The sequence below is a fragment of the Terrapene carolina genome, unplaced genomic scaffold (assembly GCF_002925995.2).
Source record: "Terrapene carolina triunguis isolate 2854851 unplaced genomic scaffold, T_m_triunguis-2.0 Scaffold166, whole genome shotgun sequence".
NCBI lineage: Eukaryota > Metazoa > Chordata > Testudines > Emydidae > Terrapene > Terrapene triunguis.
This window is the reverse complement of record NW_020664517.1, coordinates 1,087,164-1,110,634: the sequence shown is the minus strand read 5'-3', so window position 1 is coordinate 1,110,634 and position 23,471 is coordinate 1,087,164. Positions and strand designations below refer to the sequence as shown.

At 52.0% G+C, this 23,471-nt stretch overlaps 1 protein-coding gene across 3 annotated transcripts in view; it reads right to left on the bottom strand.

The window, feature by feature from the left end:
- Positions 1-4,110: 4,110 nt before the first annotated feature.
- The window catches only part of LOC112115018 (ran-binding protein 10), a 150,944-nt gene continuing 131,583 nt past the window's right edge, over positions 4,111-23,471 (bottom strand). For 2 of the 3 annotated variants that reach the window (XM_026653844.1, XM_024211987.3), the window contains 8 exons: positions 18,616-18,728; positions 15,624-15,732; positions 13,890-14,038; positions 11,467-11,662; positions 9,760-9,884; positions 8,273-8,418; positions 7,798-7,909; positions 4,111-4,919 (listed from right to left, as the gene is read on the bottom strand). In XM_026653844.1, the coding sequence (XP_026509629.1) occupies positions 4,789-4,919; positions 7,798-7,909; positions 8,273-8,418; positions 9,760-9,884; positions 11,467-11,662; positions 13,890-14,038; positions 15,624-15,732; positions 18,616-18,728 (1,081 nt within the window). In that variant the 3' untranslated portion in view covers positions 4,111-4,788. The remainder of the gene's footprint in view (positions 4,920-7,797; positions 7,910-8,272; positions 8,419-9,759; positions 9,885-11,466; positions 11,663-13,889; positions 14,039-15,623; positions 15,733-18,615; positions 18,729-23,471) is intronic. The other variant, XM_026653845.1, reaches the window with a different exon arrangement.

The following is a 23,471-nucleotide window of genomic DNA, read 5'->3' as shown; positions in this document are numbered from 1 at the left end:
CTAGTGGTGTTCCCCAAGGGTCAGTCCTAGGACCAATCCTATTCAATTTATTCATAAATGATCTGGAGAAAGGGGTAAACAGTGAGGTGGCAAAGTTTGCAGATGATACTAAACTGCTCAAAATAGTTAAGACCAAAGGAGACTGTGAAGAACTTCAAAAAGATCTCACAAAACTAAGTGATTGGGCAACAAAATGGCAAATGAAATTTAATGTGGATAAATGTAAAGTAATGCACATTGGAAAAAATAACCCCAACTATACATACAATATGATGGGGGCTAATTTAGCTACAACTAATCAGGAAAGAGATCTTGGAGTCATCGTGGATAGTTCTCTGAAGATGTCCACACAGTGTGCAGCGGCAGTCAAAAAAGCAAACAGGATGTTAGGAATCATTACAAAAAGGGATAGAGAATAAGAGGGAGAATATTTTATTGCCCTTATATAAATCCATGGTATGCCCACATCTTGAATACTGCATACAGATATGGTCTCCTCATCATCTCAAAAAAGATATACTGGCATTAGAAAAGATTCAGAGAAGGGCAACTAAAATGATTAGGGGTTTGGAACAGGTCCCCTATGAGGAGAGATTAAAGAGGCTAGGACTTTTCAGCTTGGAAAAGAGGAGACTAAGGGGGGATATGATAGAGGTATATAAAATCATGAGTGGTGTGGAGAAAGTGAATAAGGAAAAGTTATTTACTTGTTCCCATAATATAAGAACTAGGGGCCATGAAATGAAATTAATGGGCAGCAGGTTAAGTTCTTCTTCACACAGCGCACAGTCAGCCTGTGGAACTCCTTGCCTGAGGAGGTTGTGAAGGCTAGGACTATAACAGCGTTTAAAAGAGAACTAGATAAATTCATGGAGGTTAAATCCATTAATGGCTATTAGCCAGGATGGGTAAGGAATGGTGTCCCTAGTCTCTGTTTGTCAGAGGGTGGAGATGGATGGCAGGAGAGAGATCACTTGATCATTACCTGTTAGGTTCACTCCCTCTGGGGCACCTGGGATTGGCCGCTGTCAGTAGACAGGATACTGGGCTAGATGGACCTTTGGTCTGACCCAGTACATCCATTCTTATGTTTCTTATGTGTATTGTGGTAGGGCCTAGCTGCACCACTAGAGCAAAGAGGTCTCAGCATTGCCTGTTATTCAACGACTTAGAGGCTCTCTCTGAACTTGACCATGGCAGATTGTCAGTCATTCCTGCAGCGTGCCCAGGGATCAGACTGCATGTCCTGAGCGCTCTGTTCTGGCTCTCCAGACCGGCTGCGTGCTGTTCTCTGTAGAGTAACACTTTTTATTCATTTTTTGTAGGGAAAAAGAAGCTAGTTTGAGCCATTTTCCATCCCAGCTGCTCAAAGGACAGCAGCATCACGTACAAGGAGATTTCACAGCTCGTTTGCCTGTGATGAGAACGGTGAGATTTTGGACATTTCAAACACAATTTACTCCACACAGATGCGGTAGCAGGCCCAAGTCAGCTGTGAATTTTTTCATGTGCACTAAAGGTTGCTATGTTGTCATGTTCCAGACTGATCCAATGTTACACTGGAACGGCTCCGGAGCCCCTGCGGTTACCTAAGGCGCATTTTAAAGTGCCCCTTGACAACCTAGAGTCATTAAGAAAACTGCTGTCGTGACAGAAGAGTCAATCTTCCTTTAACCCAAGAAGCCAGAGCCAAGCTTCCAACCACTAGAACTTGAGAGCAAGATCTGCAGAGTCAGTCGGTTACGTGGCCAATTCAGAGACGGGTCAGCTATGAAGGAAAAATCAGCCTGGAGGATCTTGAATTGAATTGGAGATCAGCAGGGTACGAGGAAGAGAAGCACTGTTTCCTGATGCCAGGCTCAATGATCTGCCCCTACTATGTCACAGAAGGACAGGAGGAATGGTGGAGTATTCACAATTGCACTAACCAGTCGTCCTCGAGTTGGACATGGAACTGACCGGAATGCAACACAAGGATGGCTTATCCAACGTGAATAACCTTTAGGAGAACTGGCTGAAGACATGGAGAGGCCAGTCCATCACATCTCCAGATACCCTAGAGGAGCTACCAGAAGTCTTAGCCCAAGAGCATTTAGATGCTTTACCTGTAATGAATGCGAAACTGAAGCTAAAACAATTGCTCTAGAAGAGTAAATGCAAGTGTGGAGTAAGAAGCTTTCTAACAATTCTGCCAAGGAAGAAAGTGATCCATGGTGCAAGGCCAATACAGGGACCCAAGGGGACAGCTGCACAATGTCTGACAAGGAAAAGGCACTGCTTAAAGGAAGTGGCAATTACTACAGTACTGAGCAGCAAAAAGCACAACCTCCAGGGAATCTTTGGAAAGGAAGTGGTGACGTTGTTACAAAGGTGGGGAGAGGCCAGCTGCAAGCCAGGACGAAAACAGCTAAAGCTGACCAGCCACTGGGGCTGTCTCCGTCCTTGAGGGATATGGTTAGGTAACCTACCTAACCCAAACTGGCAAACCCCAGGCCAAGAGAGGACGTTGAACTGGGGGCTGAAAAGCAGGTCTGCTGTAAGAGATACTGTGAATACAAGTTCTAAGGCCAGGCTGGCTTTAGCAGATGCTACTGCAGCAACCCCGGCGGTTGTTTAGACTGGACTGCGCAAGCCAGGCCCAGCAGTTGGTGATGAGGCTGCAGGAAGAGGGAAGATTCCTCCCTAAGTCAGTCAGTGCATCTACACAAGAAGCATTTTCAATTCTACATTTTCACCAACAGGTGGCGCTAGCCATGTACACATTGGTTATGATTTCACAATGGACCCTTCACCCCCTTGCCTTCCACCACTCCTCCCCCTCCCCCCTCCCCCCGCGCCCAATCTGTCTGGAAAGGGTTTACCTTTGGTGTTCCCTCACCACCACCACAGGCAGGCTCTGCAGCATCCAACCCCTCCTCCGCCGGGCCCTCAAGCATGTGCTACACCATCAGCAAAAGCAGTCGTGACGCAGGGTCTGGGCTTCAGCAGAGAGGTGCCCCATGGTCTCCTGCTCCAACTGCAGCCTCCACTTGTGGTGCCGAACATGCCTGCTCCAAACCAACGTAGCTGGGAGCCAGGAGCTAATTCCTTCCCCCGCATGGTGCGTAAGCTCACTCGCAGTCTGGAGCCCACAGGAGGGTCTGGCGAGGATTTTAAGCCTGAATACCCTCCACTTGGCATTAGTGAATTGAAACAAATTTTATTTTTCATTTTCCACTTATGAAAAAATTTCAAATGAAACAGAAAAAGCAGCAGACACACGTGCTGCAAACCCCACTTCCCCTCTGCGAAGATCTGTGGGCAGTCAGTCAGTTAGGCACATCGCTCTTCACTGTACCCTACTCTCCGTCAGCAACGGCACCCAGACACAAACACGCAGCGTGTAAAGCCATTGGGTACCGTCAGTCTCGCACGCACATGCACGCTAGGGGTATGTGCTTTTAATCCAACGTGTCTAGCAGCACTTGTGAGGACGCCTATGACAGCACTGCTGAACCAGTTCATCCTCGTTTGGTGTTAAGCCATCACAGCTGCTCGCTGGGGTCGCTGTGTGGCTCCAAATTCAATATTTACTTTTCAATCCTTATGAAAACAGAGCTGCTGCCTTTCAATGTAACGGCCTGGCTGTCATGTATTTAAAATCTTGCCGTCTATAATGCTGTTGGTCCACACACACAGCCTGTAAAAACCTGACTTTACAAGCTTTGGGGGTGACACAAGCACACTCCATACTTCCAGGTCAATTCTCCCAGCAGACCCCTGGCATATCCAAGCAGAGCTCTAGCTGGGGGATGCAGCCCAGAGCCCAGCTACACCGACATGGCCTAACCCGCAGAGAACGGGGCTCTGTAATGGAACACACAGCCAAACCCTTCGCTCAGGCAAAGCTAGCAGCTGCTCCCTGGAGGTTAGCGCCAGGGGCTCATCCAAACCTGGTGATTTCCAACTCCCTCCGCTTTTCCAGCCTCTAATCACAGCGAGGTGCTCTCCATGCCCGCAGGCTGGCTGCTCCCAGGGCTGGAGGTGCATTCACAGCCTAGCCCACTGACATGAGGAACAAGGCAAAGGCTCCCACTGCACTAGCCTGGCCCCTCGCTAGGTCAGCAAAGGGCCAGCCACGGGCTCTTGAAGGGGCAGACCTGGTGAAGCCTTCAATTCCCAGGCTGAAGCCTACAAGTGACTGCTGGGGGGGATAACAGAGCTTGGGCTGTGGGGAATAAACACATGAACGCCTTGGCTGAGGTGGAAGAGATCTTTTTAATGAATGGGATCCAAATAAACACCTTGAGCTGCCCTCTGGGGAAGAGCTCAGGTCACTAGCACTGGAGATAAATACTGGATGTTCATGTGTGGGGACGGGTATAGATCTTTTTTACTTAAGAAAATAACAAGCGGTCACCCAGGTGGATGAGCTTTATCACTAAATTAGCAGAAACCAGCTCAGCACAAACTCTCCAGATATAAATACTGGTGGCTCAGTCAGAAAAAAATAAAGAGAAAGACCTAAATCGGAAGGCGCTACATTAGATTAACCAGCAAAATACTGAGTGCTGCTGCAGCCGCGGTGACGGTGGGGAGATGGGAGAGGTCTGCCAGCTGCTGCCCGGCTCCGCAAACGGCACGTGACGGGGACCGCTGCCGAGGAGGGACGGACTCAGTCAGCGCTCTGTCTCTTCCCTGGGCAGTGTGGGGGCCGGACAGCAGGGAGGTCAGGCGAGGGAAGAGGCGGTGGCGGCAATGGAGGGTGAAGGGCAGCACTGGAGGACGTCACTCCATCTCCTCTGATGGCTAGTGCAAACAATCATCAACTCTGGCAAAGGAGCAGGAACCCAAGCCCACGCGAGCCATGAGCCGCAAACACTCGGAGGCCTGGCCCAGGGCCAGCATCAGCGGGGGCTGCTTTGGCAGGTTCTGAGATTCTGTGGGGAAGAGAGAAGAAAAGGTCTCAGAATGGCCATGCTGGAGGGCTGAGCACGGCACCTTGCCAGAGCGGCCTACCCAAGTGCTCCCTCGACTCCCGAACTAGACAGCGAGCAGAGCACAGGCTGGGTGGCTGCGGAGCTGGTCACGCTGTCCCTGCCAGGGTGCTGTCCCTGCACAGAGTCACGCCCGCATTCGCTGGACGCGCCCCCCAGCAGCGTGAGGTGGCAGGACCTTTGGGAAGCAGTGCTGCGTGGGCCAACGAGCACCCGCTGGTGCTGCCAGTCTTAGTCCAAGGGAGACTATGGGACTGCGCAGCCGCAGTTCCAGCCGCTGAACACGAGACCCAGGAGAGCAGAACGTGAAGGCAGAAGCAAGGTGGGGGATGGGGTGCTATTTAGTGGCCTTCTCCGAGGTGGCCGCTGTCTGCTCCCACTCGTGGGCGTCTAGCCTGCAATACAAGCCCCTCGGGCCTAGCCGTGGATCTGGAGTCCTTTGTTTTCTCAAGTGTGCTCTCCAGTTTTATGCTGCTCATCTCTCTGGAGGGGAAATCCTCCACCCAGCTCTGTGCCTCTGCTGAGACCTCAGCCAGGAGTACCAGCAAAGGAGGACGCTTGGTGCCACCAGCCTAGTCCAGGTGTCAGAAAGATCACAGGATGCACACAGAATGTCTGGGGACAAGTCCCTCAGGCGACATCCTTCAGCAACTTCTCAGCTCCTCCAATGGGCGATCAAACAGGGCAAGCACCTTGCCCTGCCGCTGATACTGAGCCAGCCCCGTGTGGCTGTCAGCAACCTGATCCCCAGAGGAGACTTTCCTTCCCCAAATTCCGCCTCCTCCATGTCTGTCTGACAGAGGGTGCAGCCAGGTACGGGGCTGGAGTGCTAACTCCCCTCTAGCTCGCTGCTCTCACGTTACTGCTCGTCATGCTGCACTCTCCCCATGCATTAGAGACAACAGCCACGGACCAGACTATTGATGTATGGGTCCTTCCTGGGACCAAAACATGGCTCTGTGAGACGGAGGAGCTGGCTCGTGCGTGGAGCCTGGCCAGCGGGGGAAAGACTGACCTTAGTTAAAGCTCAGTCCCACCAGGGACTGGGGAACAGGGAGAGTGTGTGGGGATCAGGCTCCAAGCCCCTGGCCCCCGTCCTCAGAGTCTAATTCCCACCCTCTTTTCTCTGCCACAAAGGCCTCGAGGGAAGCAGCTGTGACACCTCCTCCTCCCTGATGGTACCAGCAGGTGGCGTGCTGGGGGTGGGTGAGTCCCCTGCCCTCAGTGCCCCCCGCAGGGAGCGCTGCTCAGTCCCTCCCGCCCTGCTGGGTGTGCAGGGAGCTGGGCCGGGCTCCCCGAGGCCCTGGCCGAAAGGGCCCATTTTCTAGTTTTCAAAATTGTGACTAAAAGAATCAAAGCAGCTTTTCAGGCCCCCGGCCAAGCCCAAGGCTGAGACCAGTGGGGAACCAGGGAGCAGGGTGGGTGAACCGCCATGGGAGCCTGTGGGGCCATCAGCCTTCTCTGAGAGCCCAGCCAGGGTAACCTCCCTCCCTCGACCCTTTGCCAAGATGTCAGAGGAGCTCAGGCTGCAAGGGGTCCCGTCGCTGTACAGGCCTGATCCTGCCTGCAAACAAGCTTCGATACCATGGAAGGTTTCCGCGTCAACGGGCCCTGGGAAGTGGCCACTTCCTGTCTGGACAGGCTCCACCCTGGGCCAGCTGCTGAGGAGCCAGAACCTACGTTTTCTGGGCTGACTTCCCTAGCGAGGGACTCTCCAGAGGCCAAGCAAAGGCAGAGCCTGCTACTGATCCTCAGGCAGATCAGGGCTCTGGAGTACAAGCTGCCATCCCGAGAAAAGCCTGGGCCCCTGTCTCTATGGGGCAGGCGCAAGGGGTGAAGGCCTTACACAGTGAGTGCTGGGCTGGGGAACGGGCCTTCAAAGGCCAATTAGACAGCAGGTGCTGCCACCCAACTGCGGACGCAGAGGGACCCCAGATCATTGCTTAACCTTGGGGCCAAGACCAGACCCAATTGCTCAAATGCCCAGGTGCACACGTGGCCGGCAGCGTGGGAACACAATGAGAACTAATCAGCTGGAGGAGACCCCACGACAGATCTCTGGGCATGCAACAAGGTCACTCCACATCCAGCTACTCTCGGGTTGGAAAGGGCAGCCCTGGCTGGGCCCCACGGCCCTTTTATAATCTTGGCTCCAAGCAGGCCAGGGGAGAGGGAATGGCTTTCGAGAAGGCTCAGGAACCCGCTCTCGGAGGAGAAAGCTCATTTAAACACTTGCAACTCCAGCTGTTCAATGAAAAACCCACAGCAATCACAAGTCTGCCCTCTTCACTCTCCAGCCACACGCCCGCAGGTGAGAACAAGCACCACTGAAATGAATTCTACTGATGGGAGGGTGAAACCCACTTTCCCTGACAATGGGGTCAGCTACAGACCAGAGGGGGTGGTGGTCAATCCCTGTACTGAAAGGACCCCAGAGGAGACAGCTGATGGCCGCTGAAGGGGCAGGGTGAGAGGGGAATGCACGGGAGCTGCTTAGCTCCTCGCAGCGAAGGTGGAAATTCCTGAAGAGCACCCTCAGAGGAGAGTTGGGACAGGCGACTGGGTGCGAGCCAGGAGGGGAGCAGCAGCTGTATGCTGGCCGGGGAACAGGGGTTGGGCTGTGGGTATCTGGCTTCCCTTCTACCCTTCCCCAGTCACCCCAGCTGTCACCGTCCCAGGCCACAACCCCTCGGAGCAATCGGCAGGAACAAGGTGAGCTCCAGGCACACATTACCGAGGGTCCGCCCCCCCCCCCCCACTCCCAAGCACCTGCCCGGGGGCGACTGCGCTTGCAGCACAGGTGTCACAGCCCCTGCCTTACCCAATATAGCACTATTGAGAGCAGCACACACAGGTTCCCTCTGGATTGGATCCAGCTGCTGCCCAACAGGGCAGTTCCAGGGGTCAGAGTACGCTAACAAGCTGAAAGCGTCCTGGGGACAGAAGAGAGACATGGGCAGTAAGGCGAGTAGCAATGCAGAAAACGGGCAGGTACCAACAGCCAACCAGGGCATGGTCCCCAGCCAGCCAGGTAGCAGGCATCGGCCAACAAGAATGCCCCGCCTCCAGCAGCAAATGAGGGCACCTGGGCAAGGGGCTGCCGAGTGAGACATGCACCTCCCCCAGTGCAGAATGGGCACTGGCTTGTGGGAGCCGGCCACAGGCGCCCTGTGTTACCGAGTGCCACTGCTGATTCCAGCGCTGCTCCCACCCCTCTCCACCCGCACAGCCCCCCAGCACTTGGCAGGGAAAGCCCCAGTTCTGCTCCACGTGGCGGGTGCTGCTGTGAGCCTCACCTGCAGCATCTTCTTGTGTGTCGTGTTCTTCCCATACTCTCTGCAGAGCTGCTCGCTCAGAGTCTGCAGCTCCCGCCCAAACTGGATCATTCGCTCCGTGGCAGCGTGGTGCCCCCCGCAGAGCTGCCGCTGGGGGCAGCCGTCTTCTGGAAAAAGGCCAGAGGGGAAGAGAAATGACTGCCCTGCAGGCAGGTACCTCCCGGCGCTCAGCCCTGCTTCAGATCCACAAAGCCCTTCCCCGAGGCCCACCCTCACTCGAACGTTCCCCTGGCGGGGCTGCCGTTCTTTGCGCCCTGAGTCCAGCCGTCTGCCAGCAGGCAGTGGGTGTCTGTGCGGGGCGCACACAGGCACGGTACCATCCAGGATCTGCCCTGGATGAACAGCTCAGCAAGCCTCATGACCACGCCGCACTGGGGTCCGCACTGCGGCTGTGCTGTGTTATCACCTCCGCGGGGAGTGTGGAAATGCAGCCCCGCGGAAGGGGCTACACTGACACTCCCCTCCCCCGCCCCCCCAAACCGAACAGTTAGAGCCTCCCCACAAGTGACTGCCCCTCTGAGTCTGGACCTGCAGGGATCCCCAGCGCCCACGAGTCCTTTCCGTCCCGGGCCCCTCTGCTGAGACTGCCGAGGAGGAGGGCAATCCACGCCAGTTGTCCAGGTGGTTTTGTTGTGTGGTGAGCACTTGACAACCAGGAAATAGAGTGAGACCTTCACAGCCTCATCTCATCTCACAGGGTACGTCACCACAGCAACTAGACACCCGCGGCTGCCCTTTGCCAGCCGACTCGGGCGGTGGGGCTGTTTCATTGCTGTGTAGACTTCTGGGCTCAGGCTGGAGCCCGAGCTCTGGGACCCTCCCACCTCGCAGGGTCCTAGAGCCCGGACGGCTACACACCAATGGAACAGCCCCGCAGCCCTGTGAGCCCAAGTTGGCTGGCCCGGGCCAGCTGCGGGTGTCTAGTTGCTGTGTAGACGTACCCAGAGAGGACACAGAACCGCCAACAGAGGATGGCAGCTGTCTGTACTGTTCTGAGCTGGATGTGACTGGTGGCCAGGCTCTGGTGCCTCCACTGCCCCATCACCAGCCCACCTGATTAGCCCTCTGTATCCGGCACCTTGGGAGTTCCAGGGCAGTAGGACCCACTGAAAAATTAGGCCTTTTGTTTGACTCCCCTGTAACGGGAGCCCCACCCCATGTATCAAGTCAGTGGGCAAACTCAGCTGCCCAGCCCTGTCTGAATCAGCATTAGGCACCTGCCCCCCCAAAACGTCTAGATTAGTTCAATCCCCAGATGGTTTCTCCCCTCCCCCGTATCCGAGATCCCCAGATTCTCATGCCTGCACCCTGGCTGGGGAACACCCCCCCAGGGCAACGCCCAACCCTGATCCAGTCCCAGATAGAGCTAACGCATGTGCCAGCAGCGCCATTCCCCCCCTAACTTTTTGTGAGGGAGAGGAGAGCGCTCCTGCCTTCCAGGGCCCTACCCATGCTGGACTCGTCCGTCTGGAGGATCTCTTCGTGTTTGTAGGTGCCATTCATTATCCTGGTGGAGGAGTTTTCAAGGACTCCATTGGGGTAATGCTCAGCCTCCATCTCCATCTCACTGTCACTGGGGTGCAAAAGGAAAAAAAGCCTGAGGGCTTAGAAAGGGCAGAAACATTCCCCAAAGGGAAAATCCTGCAGGAGGAAGCATGCCCAACGGCCGACCAGTGGGCTGCCAGGGCTAGTCACCCAGCAGCCCACAGGAGACAAGAAAACAATCGATCGAGCAGGGCAAAACCGGGTTCAGAACAATGAGGGCCTGTACCTATAAAGTGCGGTTCCAACTCAACGGGGTCCCGGAGGAGGGAAGTGTGAAGTACTTAAATTAACATTTCAAATTGCAGCCACCTCTGGGGTGGAGAACAGCAGCCAAGCAGCACACAACACTCTACACAATACAGGGGAAATTTTAGCCAAGAGCACTGAGGCAAACTATCAGCCCTACAAAAAGTGCCCCACAGGATCTTTAATGTCCATACAGAGCAGACAGGGCTGCAGTTTCAAGACCTCTACACAGCAAATTGCAGGAGACCTCCACTGCTCTAACTCAGAAGGCTGAAGGGATGAGATGATCCGCCAGGATTTGAACTGAAGAGTTCAAAGATTCTCTGTGTTTCAGATCTACGTGGTCCCCGCTGGCATAGAGCTGTCATTACCCAGCGTTTGTGCAGACGATTCATAGGACTCCGGTATGTGATGTCTCTCACTCAGTTATGAGCTGTACAAGCATGTGGAGTTCAGAACGGAAGCTTGAGGCTTCCCTGGCCATGGTATTTAGCATCCCACTTAGTGAGCCTGTCAGCTGGCAGTTAGTGAGAATCATAGAATATCAGGGTTGGAAGGGACCTCAGGAGATCATCTAGTCCCACCCCCTGCGCAAAGCAGGACCAATCCCCAGACAGATTTTTGCCGCTCAATAATCACAGAGATCTCCTCTGCTCCAGCATGCCCTAGCCAGCTCTGCAGCAGCCACCAAAACAGCTAAGCACAGAGAAAACTCAACTCTCACGCTTGGTCAGCATATTTCAAACCCCAATAAATGCAGCAGTAACGACCTTCCAGGCTGGAAATCCCTGGACTCAATGGAGATGCCCGTAATTCACAAGGCCCTTCAGCCCAATGGCACCAGCAGCTAATAAACCGGTCCAGTGAACAGAATGTGACCCCATACAAACGGAACACGTCTAAGTGACAAGGGTCTGGGCTGCTGTGCAGGAGACTCAGGTCCGCTTCCTGCACCCAGCTCAGGCTCTGATTCCCTGCGGGAGCACACTGCTCCCTGAAGGAAGGAGGCCGGCATGCTGTCCACGAGCAAACCCTTCGGCTGAGAGCGCAGGAGCATGCTCGGCAGGGCTGCTGCCTCTTAGACCATCTTCCGGGACAGTCACAGCATCACCCAGGCAGGGCATCTGCCCCAAAGGTATTCGGGGACTGCTATCCGGCTTCTCCTCCGGGAATGGGCAGCAGCAATTCCATCCCTAGGTGGGAAGGAGGAAGTGTGGAACAAAGCCGGCCATTGGCTGCTCAGCAGTGATGCCTGTAGCTACTCATGGTTACCCCCGTGATGGAACGATGAGGCTGATGAGGTGCTCAGAAAGCAGGCTAAGCCCCCTCCTGCCCAGGCATGGGAAAGGCACTGCAAGGAATACCTGGTCTCCTGGTTACTTGTACTGCTGTGCTGCTGGGATTTGGTGGAGTCTGTTGAATTGGACTCAGAGTAGTTCACGGATGAAGGAGAGGAAGAGGAGGAGGAGGACGACGATGAACTCAGTGCTGGGTATTTACTGTGGCTCTGTTTGCTTTTTGTGGATGTGACTCCGTTGCTACAGCTTGGGCTATCTGCGCCTGAAAGCCAAACAGAGAGGTGTCAGAGGGGAGAGCTAGGCAGCTCTGGGCTGAAGTCAGCAGCTTCAGGGCAGCAGGAGACAGATGGCTTGTGCTCCTTTCACTGAGGAGCAGGCCCCAGGGGCGGGAAATAAGGGCAGGCTGCAATTCACAAAATACTAGAGCTGCTTTTTACATTAAGCAGAGTGTTAGGAAAACACAAGCAAACCCCAAATGAATGGCAGCGTCCACTTGCAACACCTGTGCTTCAGTGATTGTGAGAAACAATCCAGAAGATAAGATCAGCACCAACCAGCTCAGACACATGAGGAACTGAGAATCCCAAAGAGAAGCACACGAGACACCCAGCCCACGAAGTTTGTCTTCTTTGAAACCAGAATTCTCATCCCTCTAACACACCTGGGGAAGAAATCTACATGTTCAGTGCACAGGTAAAAACTAGGCCAAAATCCACCTGCTGCAATAGATACAGCATTAAAGCGGAAGAAGCTTTAAAAACCTCCCACAATCTGCAAACTCCATCTCATAGGATGAAACATGGTCTAATGGGACACAGGCAACTTAACACCAACCTGCCACGTGACACTTGTTTATAATTTACTAATGATCAATCTGATTCTCCTCACTTGGGAGTTACAGGAGCAAGCGAAAGGAGACGTAGGTCCACAACACTATCACCACGTGCCTGGTACCACAGGTGACAGCACAGATTACATATGCAAAGCCATCAGCTGCCACTAACAAATCGTATTTTATATACACGCACAGACATGACTGTCAAAACATCAGACCGGCTCTGCAACATGTCCTCACTGGTGAGTTTGTAGGGTAAGACATGCCTGCCACTTCACGTGTGCATTCACAATGTCACAGCAAAACGCATCGCAGGCTGATACGGCCGCACGCTGCTGTGAGGGTGCCAGCTCATGGACGTGTGCACTCAAGGGGCTAACGTTGTTCTGAAAGCCAATCTGTGTACTGACAGGATCAACAGCAGCATGTTCATGTGTGTGGACTGGGACAATGCTGGAGGCGAAGTCTGTCTTAACTCCAGGTTCATTGAGTTTATTACGTAGGAATTTCCTAGTTGCAAAAATCCATTACCATAGAGACACTCAGATTCTAAGGCCGGAAGAGACTGTTCTGATCAGCCGCCCGACCTCCTGGATAACACAGGCCAGAGAATTTCAACCTGGGATTACTGCATTGAGCCCATATCCTGTGGTTGAGCTAGAATATTTTTCAGAAAGACATCCAGTCTTAACACAGACACAGGGGCTCCCAGGCTGGAAACGTGGCTGAAGGGAGTGGGGCTATGGAGCTGCTCAGCTAATCGTCTCTCCTTCATTTAAGCCTTTGCATGCCCAGCAGAGAATGTTTTTATCCATGCTCCAGCTCTCTCCTCCTAGCACCCTCAGCTTTGCACATGGTGCAGCAGCAGCAGCTCTGACTGCCAGATGGAGACAGCTTGAATGTCAGCAAGAGATTTCTCCACTGGGAATGTGAAGCTTCAAACAGAGCAGCTCCGGCTCCCTGGCCCACTCTGTCCATCTCCACCCTCTGCTTTGATCTTAGGCAGGCACCTTATGCCCCTGGCCCTCGCTTGTTTTGCTTGTAAACCGTAAGTCCTTAATTTCTAGACACACATTTTAATACATTGTTGTTACACGTGAAAAACCTGTAGCAAAGTGTTTCCATTGCACTTCTTTTCTTAGCCTGGCTTCCAAATAGAAAACTGGATGGGGTCCTGGAGAGCAGGAAGCAGTGGTGAGTGCACTGGACACCTTGAAGGAGGGGGAGGTTCTCCTGCAGACTTTGGGAAGTCCATCGGAGAGCAGTTATCCCTTGTGGACCCTGAGGTCAAGGAGACAAACTATGGGGCCAGGCCTTTGCTTATAATAGCTCTGCCCGAGGACTAAATCAGGTAACTGGCTGTTCTGCGAGGCAGTCCTTTTGAAGGATATTCTGTCAGCTTCCACACAGCAACTTCTGCAAAAGGCTGTTGTACAACCTAGTCTCTGTTAAAATAACGGATTCAAAGTCAACCAGTATGCCATTTCTGTCAGAAAGAGTCGCCTCCAGTAACAGGAAATCTTTCCTGCTAGGGTTAGGAGGACAGATGTCTTCCAAAGAGCAGAGCAAAGGAGACACCAGCAGGTTGAGTACAAAGTGATCCATCCCTAAGACCTGATCTGCTCCGCGTGGAGATGGACAGAAAAGCACTTACCAGTGCTGTGAACATGCGAGTTGTTCGATCCGTGTCTGGGGCTTAGGCTGGGGGATGCTGGGTAACTGTCCTGTGACTTGGGGCTGCGGGCACTGAAACACCGCACTTCGCTGTCTGTTCCATTCACCATCTCCACAAACTGTCGGCACCTGTGTCAGACAAGGGCAGAGACACCGAGGAGGAAGGGGAGGCTGACATGAATTAGATTCAGTGCTGATGCTTTTCTAGTGATTGCTATCATATGTCCCAGAGCAGCAGCAAACTGGGATCAACCAAAGCTTAGGAGGGGTCCTAGCTCTGAAGAGAGCATCTCAAGTCTCCCCGTGTCTTCAAGTTGGGAATGCTGGAGTATGAAGGGAGTTTTGATACCGCTGCCTAGAAACAGATGCTAATGAACCTGGAGACCTGCATAAGGATGGAAAAAGGATGATACATAAACAAGACTGTTTCAAGAGCAGATACCTACACTGTAGCTTCCATCCCAGTATTGGCCAATTAAGTGTGTTCTACATGTAACTGACAAGATGCTGCATCTCAGCTTGGATCAGCCAAGGCAACAGATCACACTGAGACAGGGGCAGAGACCATATTAGTGTCAATAGCACTGGCTACAAAAGCACAAGACACCACAGGATTGGGGGGTGGAATGGGGCACTGATTCCAAACAGCGGGAGCAATTATGACATTCGATTCCTGAGACAAGGGAACTTTGGGTTCCCAGACACTATTCCTGCTAGTTAACCAACTGTTTCAATGTCTGCACTGATCTGAACCCAGCAGAATTCACACAGGGAGTGCAAGCCAAGGAACTGGGGGTATATGGCACTGCATGGCTAATGTTCCTCGCATCACAGGTATTCTCTCTAAGCCCAAGGGTGAAAAGGTGATTTCCACTGTGCTGTCCATGGCAACGAAGGGTTACTCTAGACTAGTGTGCACCAAACTTCGTACCTCCCCCACTGTCTGATCAACCTGTGCTGGGGGCCACTACGAAAGAGAAGACAATGTATGGTAAAAACACTCATCCACAGAGAAAGGCTGGTGAAGGCCTAGCTCTCCACTCCGCTCTACTGGGAGCTGACAGGTACTCTCTGCTTACCCTAGGGTATGGGCTAAGAGGACACATGAACCAGCCCTGAAGGACTGGGGACACCAACACATACACACACACACCAATTCCTACTTTCCCTTAGTCTCTGTCTTAACCCCACCTTTTTCCACACCAGTTTCTTTCTAGGAATCCCCACAGCCACGCCCACACTTCTCAACAGGCTGTAAGTGGGGATGAACCGAACTTTACCACGTTCAAGTTGCCTGAACAACAGGACGGACTGGGAAGACCAAAGGCAGTGGTAATACACCGGGGCAGGAATCCACACCACTTCCACTTGTCTGCAGAGCTTTCCCCTGACATGGCATTCTGCTCAGGTGGAGGGGATCTCTGTGGGGCAGGCAGAAGGGGGCAGGCCACTAAGGTGCCAAGTTTGCCCATCTTTAGTTGACAGGTCATGGCAAAGCCCGACTAGCAACAGCTACTGATCCTGAGCAGTGCTAACAATGGTAGCCAGCGTTCCTTCCCACCTTGCTCACAGGGTAACTGCTCTTACCAGCGGCCTCCATCTGCCTGAATTAAGGAATATGCTGGTTCCTAACACAGTGAGGCCTGTGGACTGCCTGGTTCAGGTCTGTAGACTTTCCAGTGCCATCTCCCAGCACAAAGCTAAGCATACTTACTTTAACATGAAGAGCAGGTTAGGGTTGTGTTCTAGGAGGCCAGGGTAGAGCTGCTGCGTGGCCTCTATAGCCTCTCCCACTCTGCCTGCTAAGACTAGCTTCTGTATTCCTGCAAGCAAGAGGAGACCTATTGGCACCAAGGACAGCAGGCACTGTGCTCACTGAGATGACACACAGAGCCCCCACAGATCCCTCATGCCCCCAGAGAGACATCTCCAATGGTCACCCGCAAAGGGTCTAGGTAGAGCTGGGCTTATGCCATTTGTGCATCAAAAGAAAGCCTGAGAGGACAGGCGGGGGATTTGTTGATTCCTCAGAAATATCAGGAGTTGCTGGAGAACCAGTGGGAGATACAAGGGCTGTGCATTGTGCGCCCGTAACTTCCTAAGTGAAGGGGTGGGGTGCTGAGCCTTAACCAAAGGCTTCTTTGATTCAGAACATTAGCAATCTACTGAAGTTAAGCAGGGGATGGCAGCCTGGTCAGGGCCCATCAGGCCGTTGGGGGGAAACAAGGGCATGGAGCATTCTGGGTTCTCTCTACAGAGGCACAATCCCAAATCAGCTGCACACCAAGATCTCAGGAAGCCGGTTCCAGGAACAATGAGGACTGAACTAGTTCAAACCGGACGTTTTAAAAGATTCAGGGATACAAAGCAGGAGGCCAGGTCACCCCACTCGTGGTCACAATCCACCCATCAGTGCTAGTGCCAACTGATCTGCTCTGCTGGCTGGGATGCCAGGCCTGGGGCAGGGACTAAGCAGTCGTTAATCCCAGCGCACCCAGAGAAGGGACGAAGGCACCAGCTGCTCGTTTACAATGCTCTGTAGCTTGTAGGTTTTCCCTAAGCGTAATTAGCAAATCACAAAACAGGCTGCACTTTCATTGGATGATCTCAAGGTGCTTTGCAAACACTGGAGGCTGAGGGCTAGTCTACACTAGAAGCGCTAGCAATGAGGATGCTCTAAGCTGAGGGGAGAGAGCTCTCCGGCTGGCATTATAACTCCACCTCCATGAGAGGCTGTAGCTACGTCGGCAGGAGACGCTCTCCCACTGACATAGCGCTGGCTACGCCGGCGTTTAGGTCAGTGTAATTTATGTGCTCAGGGGTGTGGATTATTCACACCACTGAGTGACCTAAATTACACCAAAATTGTAGTGTAGACACACCCTGAGTCTAAACCTCCAGTCTGAGGGAGGCAAGTATTAACTCCGTTTTACACATGGGGAACTAAAGCCTGGGGGCTGAAACTTGCCCAAGTCAGTGCCAGAATTGACAATAAAACCCAGGAGTCCTGACTGCCAGTTCCCTGCTCTAATACTCCGGCTGCACACGCTCCCGCTTCTCAGAATCCTCTCTCCTTTAGATAGATTAAAAATCGTCTATTTATCTTGTCACTGTCCCTTCAATTAAACTGTAGCATGAGAGTCAGCTAACTCCAATGGCTGAGACCTGCCTTTTGAGTCTCATTCATTTTATTCCTCCTGTTCATCTCCATGGCAGTTTTCTTCACTGCCTTTCTTTCACCCTCTCCTCCTTTTCTGGTTTGCAGGCTCTCACTGGTTTCTCTCTGCCTTTGATGCTTCTCCTCCTTTGATTCTATTTCTGTCTCCCTGCCTGTGTTGTTCCTGTACTTTCTCTCTTGATTTGCCTGTATCTTACAGAGCCCATTTTCATCTGTCTCAGTTTCACCGGGACACAGCGACATCTCCTTCTCTAGCGCGGTTTAGTCTCCTTTCCCACAGATGACTGTGGCAGTACTACCCCACATCAGATATCCCTATCAGGTTGGGCAGATAACCCACGTACTAATAAAACCACTGACACCAAAGCAGATTGAAATCTACAAAAAACACTTCTGCTTTGCAGCCTCTTCCCTCTCCCATCAAAGCGGCAGCAGGGCAGAGTCCTGCCCATTTCAAGCTGTTTCTGCTTTGCTGCTCCAGTTGTGGCCTGTCAGCAGAGGAGTGGACAGTCAGAAGCCTTGCATGGGCATCGTGGAGGGAGGGGCAGCAACTGCAGGTCATCCCAGGCCCCTGGGCAGAGGAGTCTTCTAGCCTGAACACTCATTGAGCGTGTATAAGAAACGTGGGTTCCAGACAACGACAGAGGAATGGAACATAGGTGTGACAGGACATGACAGCCACGCGGGAGACAGATCACAAGGAGGAGGGAGGCATGTGCAGCAGAGCAGGACAGAACAGCAGAGCATCAGGGGATGAAAATGGAACTCAGCAGCCAGGAGAGGATGGAAAAAGATGCAAGACTGGACCCAATGCTCCACGATTCTGTAGGGGGATTCTAAAGATTGCATTCCAAGTGCTCTCCAATTCCTTAGTAATCCAGTGGGAGACTTCTCTTCAAAGATGTATTTTTCCACGAGCAAGGTAGTTAGAATGGTTCAAAGAAAATAAACAGCACATTGTATGCATGTGGAAGCTGGTGGCCTGGACATTAAGAAGTGAACCATATTAGCTGATGCAGCAGGCAAAGCAGACAGGTGTGGTGCATGGCTCTCTACCCAGCTCTGCTCATGCACCTCAGTCATGAATTTGCAAAGCCCTTCATAAGCAGAAAACATGAAATGAATTTGACCATGGTTTGGCTTGATTCATTTGTAATGGGTGCCACAGTAAAACCAGGCAGATATGTTAAGGCCTCTACGGCCCCCAGCCCTCATAATCAAGTTAACAAGACTGCTGCCAGTGGGAATCTAAAGCCCCAAATCAAAGATATCTCTGGGGTCTCAGTGCAACTGTTAGGGGAGATCAGCTCTTTTAACATCAGAGGTAATCAGCTACATTGTTCCAGAACTGGGCCCCATCTCCAAGAAAGTACCTCCTGCCCTGCAGCAACTCTTAGCCTGATGTGCCAAGCTGCTAGGCCATGAGTTTGCAGGGATAGGAGCCTAAGGGGTGAAGGAGAGAGACAAAGGGAAGGGCTGGGACTTGGAGATGGAACCTAAGGAAGAAGAGTGCTCTACAGAGTCTTACTTTGCCTGTTCTTTATGGAGGTCTGTTCTTCCTGGATTGTGGTTTCTGTCACTCTGGCAAAGGCCGTCGCTGTTGCACAGTACCCATGATGAACCAGGTAGGAAGACACCATACTAGGAAATAAGAAAATAAAAACAGCATGATATGCATCACTAAAACAGAGGAACCATAGCGCGCGCGCGGGGGGGGGGGGGGGGGGGGGAATCAACACGGGTGCTCTTGCAGTTTCAGCAGCAGGAAAAGCTACTCAACTCAGCCCTGCTAGAACACAACCAGTGTCTTATTCCTGAGGTTCAATCAGTGCTAATTGCAACGTAAACCCCTGTCCACTGGGAATTGGGCTGAGGCCCCCAAATTCATTTAAAAACAGACGTCAAGACATCAGATGGCATTTGATCTTCTTATAACTGACCTGGGCTGGACCTGGAAATGGACATGTGACCCAAAAGGGAAAGATTCCACATTCCATTACCAGTGCTACAAGCCATTCAGGACCGTAAGAGCTTTTGCTTTGTTTTGCTCTTTACTATTTCAGCATTTTCTGTACAAAGATCTCAAAGCAGTTTACAAACTAATTAATTTAGCCTCTGTCTCCTTGGAAGCAGACCAGCATCTGCATTTGACAGACAGGAAAACCAAGACATCGAGAAGTTGAGTAACAGTTAGAAACGGAACTCAGGTGTCCTGAGTTCTGATCATTAAATGCTTTTTTCAACAATGCAACAGATAATGGAATGGGTGCCTTCACGTTCATACTACCCCCAGACACTAACAAGTGATTTACCATGCACTCAAAATTTGAGCACTTATTTAACACATGCATTAGTGATTTCTGAATTACGTTTTCATCCTGAAACGTTGGAAGTAAAAACGAATATTTTCACTGTGCTGTCAGACAATATATGCAGTAGAAATATATTTCCCCAGTGACAGCAGGGAGCTTTCCTTGTCGAATCCATCTTGCGCCTTCTCGCTGTCTCTGTCATTTAAATGTTAGTGCTATGTAGACTTCATCAACACCTTAAATGGTGGCCTGGAAACAGCTTCTCTATCCAGCTGGCTGCTGGTTAAGACTGACCAAGGAGACAGGACCTGGATGGGTTTTCAAACAGATGACTCTCTCTATAGGAGGGAAATATTTTTGGGAGCCAGCAACACATTTGCAGTTCGGATGGGATTACCAGCTTTGTTATTTTTAAAAACTGCCCAGTGACTTGCTCGGAGACTGGATTCCACTCACTGCTATAAGAGGCAAACAAGTACTTGCCAGGATCCTCCTTGTCACAACCACACCCAGTACTGTAACACCAGCCTGCTTGGTATGCACTGCAGAAGGTGCTGACCAGCCATCCCTCTTCACAGCCAGCCAGCCTCCCTCCGGGGCAGCTTTCTGCCCATCTCTTGTGCCCAAAAGCAAACTCCAGGTGAATGAGCTACAACCCAAAGCTATTTTTCATAGCTCTTTCAACAGCCAATCTTTGGGTTCCCCATCTGGGAACCTCTTCACTACAGCAAGGAGAACTGCTTTTCAGGGCAACAGAGAGACCTAGCCACACTGGAAACAAACGGCGTAGTTACCACCAAACGGTCGGAAAAGCTTGTAAAGTCAGTCCTGGTGCCACTGCAGAAGCTTGAATCATTGCATGCCAAAGTTTTGGAAGACAGTTTGCAGCATACATGTGACTGAGTGTCTCATGGTTAAAGTCAGAAATAGAGTGAGTTGACATGCTTCAGTTCTGGAATAGAATAGCCCAAGAGGCTGGTCTGGTAGTATAACATCATGGGCTTAACCCTTTCGGATTCCTGATCAGAAGCCTGGAACAACCAAGACGACTGTGTCCGTTGAATCCACCTCATACTTTACATGGAGCCCCGGGCTCAGGAAGTTTAATGAGTGCAGTGAAGACAGGAACAATAAAAGCTCGGACTTCTAGTCACCTGGGACATAACAGCAAACATCTCTCATTAAGAAGGCCGAAACGCTAAGAACACAGCAAGTGGATGGGAGCTAAGCACTGGGCTGGCTTTCAGTTAAGTTGAATTCAGTAGCCAGAGCTATCTCACTCCTTACTGTAGGTATTTAAACTGCACTAGACAGCTAACTGAAATCGGAGCCGCCCCGCGTTATTATATTTCTGTCCTTGGCATCACAGCCTCTCAGCAGCCACCCCTGTCAACTGACCAGTGCAGTACCCTGTCCTTTGTGCTAGTTTACTACCAGCACCAACTCACGGGTTCGATGCCTGGCATATTTACTGCAATAGAATGTTCCGCATTGGCTAGCTGAGTGCCACATGTCCAGTCAGGAACAGCTCCTGAAATCTTTGAGATATGTTACTCCTCCGAGGAACGTGCTACATGGTATCAAAATAAACTGCTGCTGGCTGTTCTGGCAGGCTGCTTTCATGTTAAGGCAAGGCAAAGCTAATGATCTTCACAGTCCCAGGCTAGCCCAGGTCTGGTCTTGCCAGACTGGTAAACATCCCCAAGGCCAAGCGTGCTGATGGGATTGTAGACACAGAACTCCTACAGAAACACTCCAGGTAGGACTGCGCGCCTTAGTGATGCTCAGAGCACAAGCACGGAGCGCACTCGGGTACAGCCTGCAGTGCTGGGAGCTTTTCTGGCTCATCCAGGCTTCCTTCCTCTGCTGTCTCGTACCTCTGGTTTCTGTCGGGATGCCGTCAGGTATCAGGCACACTTCAGGTGCTCCTGCATTACCAGTGTTGGGATCCTACACATCTCTCACAGCCAGTCACACCAGCTCAGCTACATTTCATGCTATTTCAGATTCTCCACAGCAGTGGCTAAAATCAGTCAGCATGGACACCAAGGGATCAGAGCAACATGAAGGAAGAATGATTTATCAGTATGCAGCCCTTACTAGTGGCTGCATCCCTTTATCAGCCACTCTTACTAGTGAAAACCGGTGTATGTGGCGGGAGGGGGGAGGTGTCCCTTACAGCTGGAGAACTCCCTTTTAGGAACGCTGCCACATCAAGCTCCCTTCTCCAAGCACAGGTCATCATTCACCTTGCGGACATGTGCCCAATCCAGTCAATTCCCCTGGACCACACTGTCTCCGTCCGTGCCTTTCAGAATGTACTACCTGGGAGTTCAGGGCACAGACGGTTTCTTGGACTCTGTGGCACGTGGGCCTGATACATGGGGTCAGTTCTGCAGGACACCCGCATTTGTGATCAGTTCCTGGAGGACAGACCACATCCTATTGGCTTGTTTTGGTGGGGTGCTCTCAGACCAAACAGCAGCTACTGAAATGACAAAGCATGTCTATCGGCACTACAGATGTCTGGTTGCGTAGCTGTCGGTCAGGGGTGAAGTGAGGTGTGATCTCTGACCAATATAGCTGTGCCAGCAGAAGTCCCTAGGGTAGACACAGCCACACTGCCAGAGCTGTGCTTTTACTGGTATGGTTTGTTGTGCTCGGGGGGGTGGTTTTACTGTATTGGTGCAAAGCGTTACTTGGCCAGTATAGCGGTGTTCAGTCGAGGAGTGCTGTGCCGGCATGGTACACCACTATTCCAAAGCATTCCCAGTGTAGACGTGGCCTGACTCGCCACAATGCCCTCAGCTGATCCCTGGTTAGCCCTCTCCACGGAGGAGGTACTCGTGTTTCCATGAGGTGGGGAGTTTATGACATGGCCGGAGCTCAGGACTCCAGCTCCTTTGTTCCTGGACTGGAAGGGGCCTGGAGAAAACAGCCACAGAGCACTCTGCCCCATGCCAGGAGGACTAGGCCAGTATTCTTTCTGACAAGGCTCCATGTCCTGTGTGGCACATGAAACCTAAATTACCCCTCCCTCACGTGTCACTGCCCCCCAGGACCTCTCATGTCACCATGCCCAGTCCTCCTGCCCACTCCTAACCAGTACAGGAGATCCTGTCATCTCGGTTACTAAATTCCATACATTTCTCGTTGCACAATTTTTAGTATGCTGCAGATTTTGCATTGACAACACATAACTGTCCCGAGCACTGTCCTGGGGAAAACAGGAAGTGTGGACTCCCAGGTGAAGGGCAAATTGGGGCCTGTGGCACTGAGAAAATGTGGGAGGCTGTTTGGGCTCCTGGCCCCCAGGAAGCAGTAGAGACATCATCTCCCCCATATCGAAAGCATCTCCTCCTTCCCTCCCGCCTGCCCTCCTTCCCCTGCGTACACTCAGAGGGGGAAAGGGAATGGAATTCATTTTCCACTCTCTATCAACAGCTCTTCACAACATACCATGTCCATAACTTGCCGCTCAGAGCCACACAATTGGATGAGCACATCAGCATGATGTTTTACCAAAACGATCAGCAGTGAAGCAAATATTGGCGTGTAAATGCTCATTAAGTTTCAAACAGCAGCCCATCGAGATAGTACACACCCCTCAGGGCTGTCATTTCAGGCTGTCTGCAGACTCAGGCAGACACTGGCCACCTTTGGAAGGCTCATTTCAGAGCCAGAAGGACCAGACACCACTTAAGAAAATAGTAGCTTAGTCTTTGGAGCCCAATTACACAGCAAATGAGGGCAAACTTGCGTTATGCACTCACTAATGACCCTGCAACCGACTGCGGGGGAGGGGAGGAGAGGGAGGGCTGGCTGCCTCAAGAGGAGCCGAGTTTTGCCCTGTTCCAGGGCACGAGACTAAAAGTGAGGCTTGTAGAAGCCTTGAGGAAAAGCACCAAAGAAACATTCCCGAGTGCCTAGCTGACGTGGACTCCGTGAGTTCCCTTAAGAGTTGCGTCTCCAGAGGGCTGAATGAAGCCATGTCTACCCTAGAGGGGATAGCAGCTATGGCACTGTAGCTAAGCTGGCATAACCCTGAAGTGTAGACGCAGCCTATGACGAC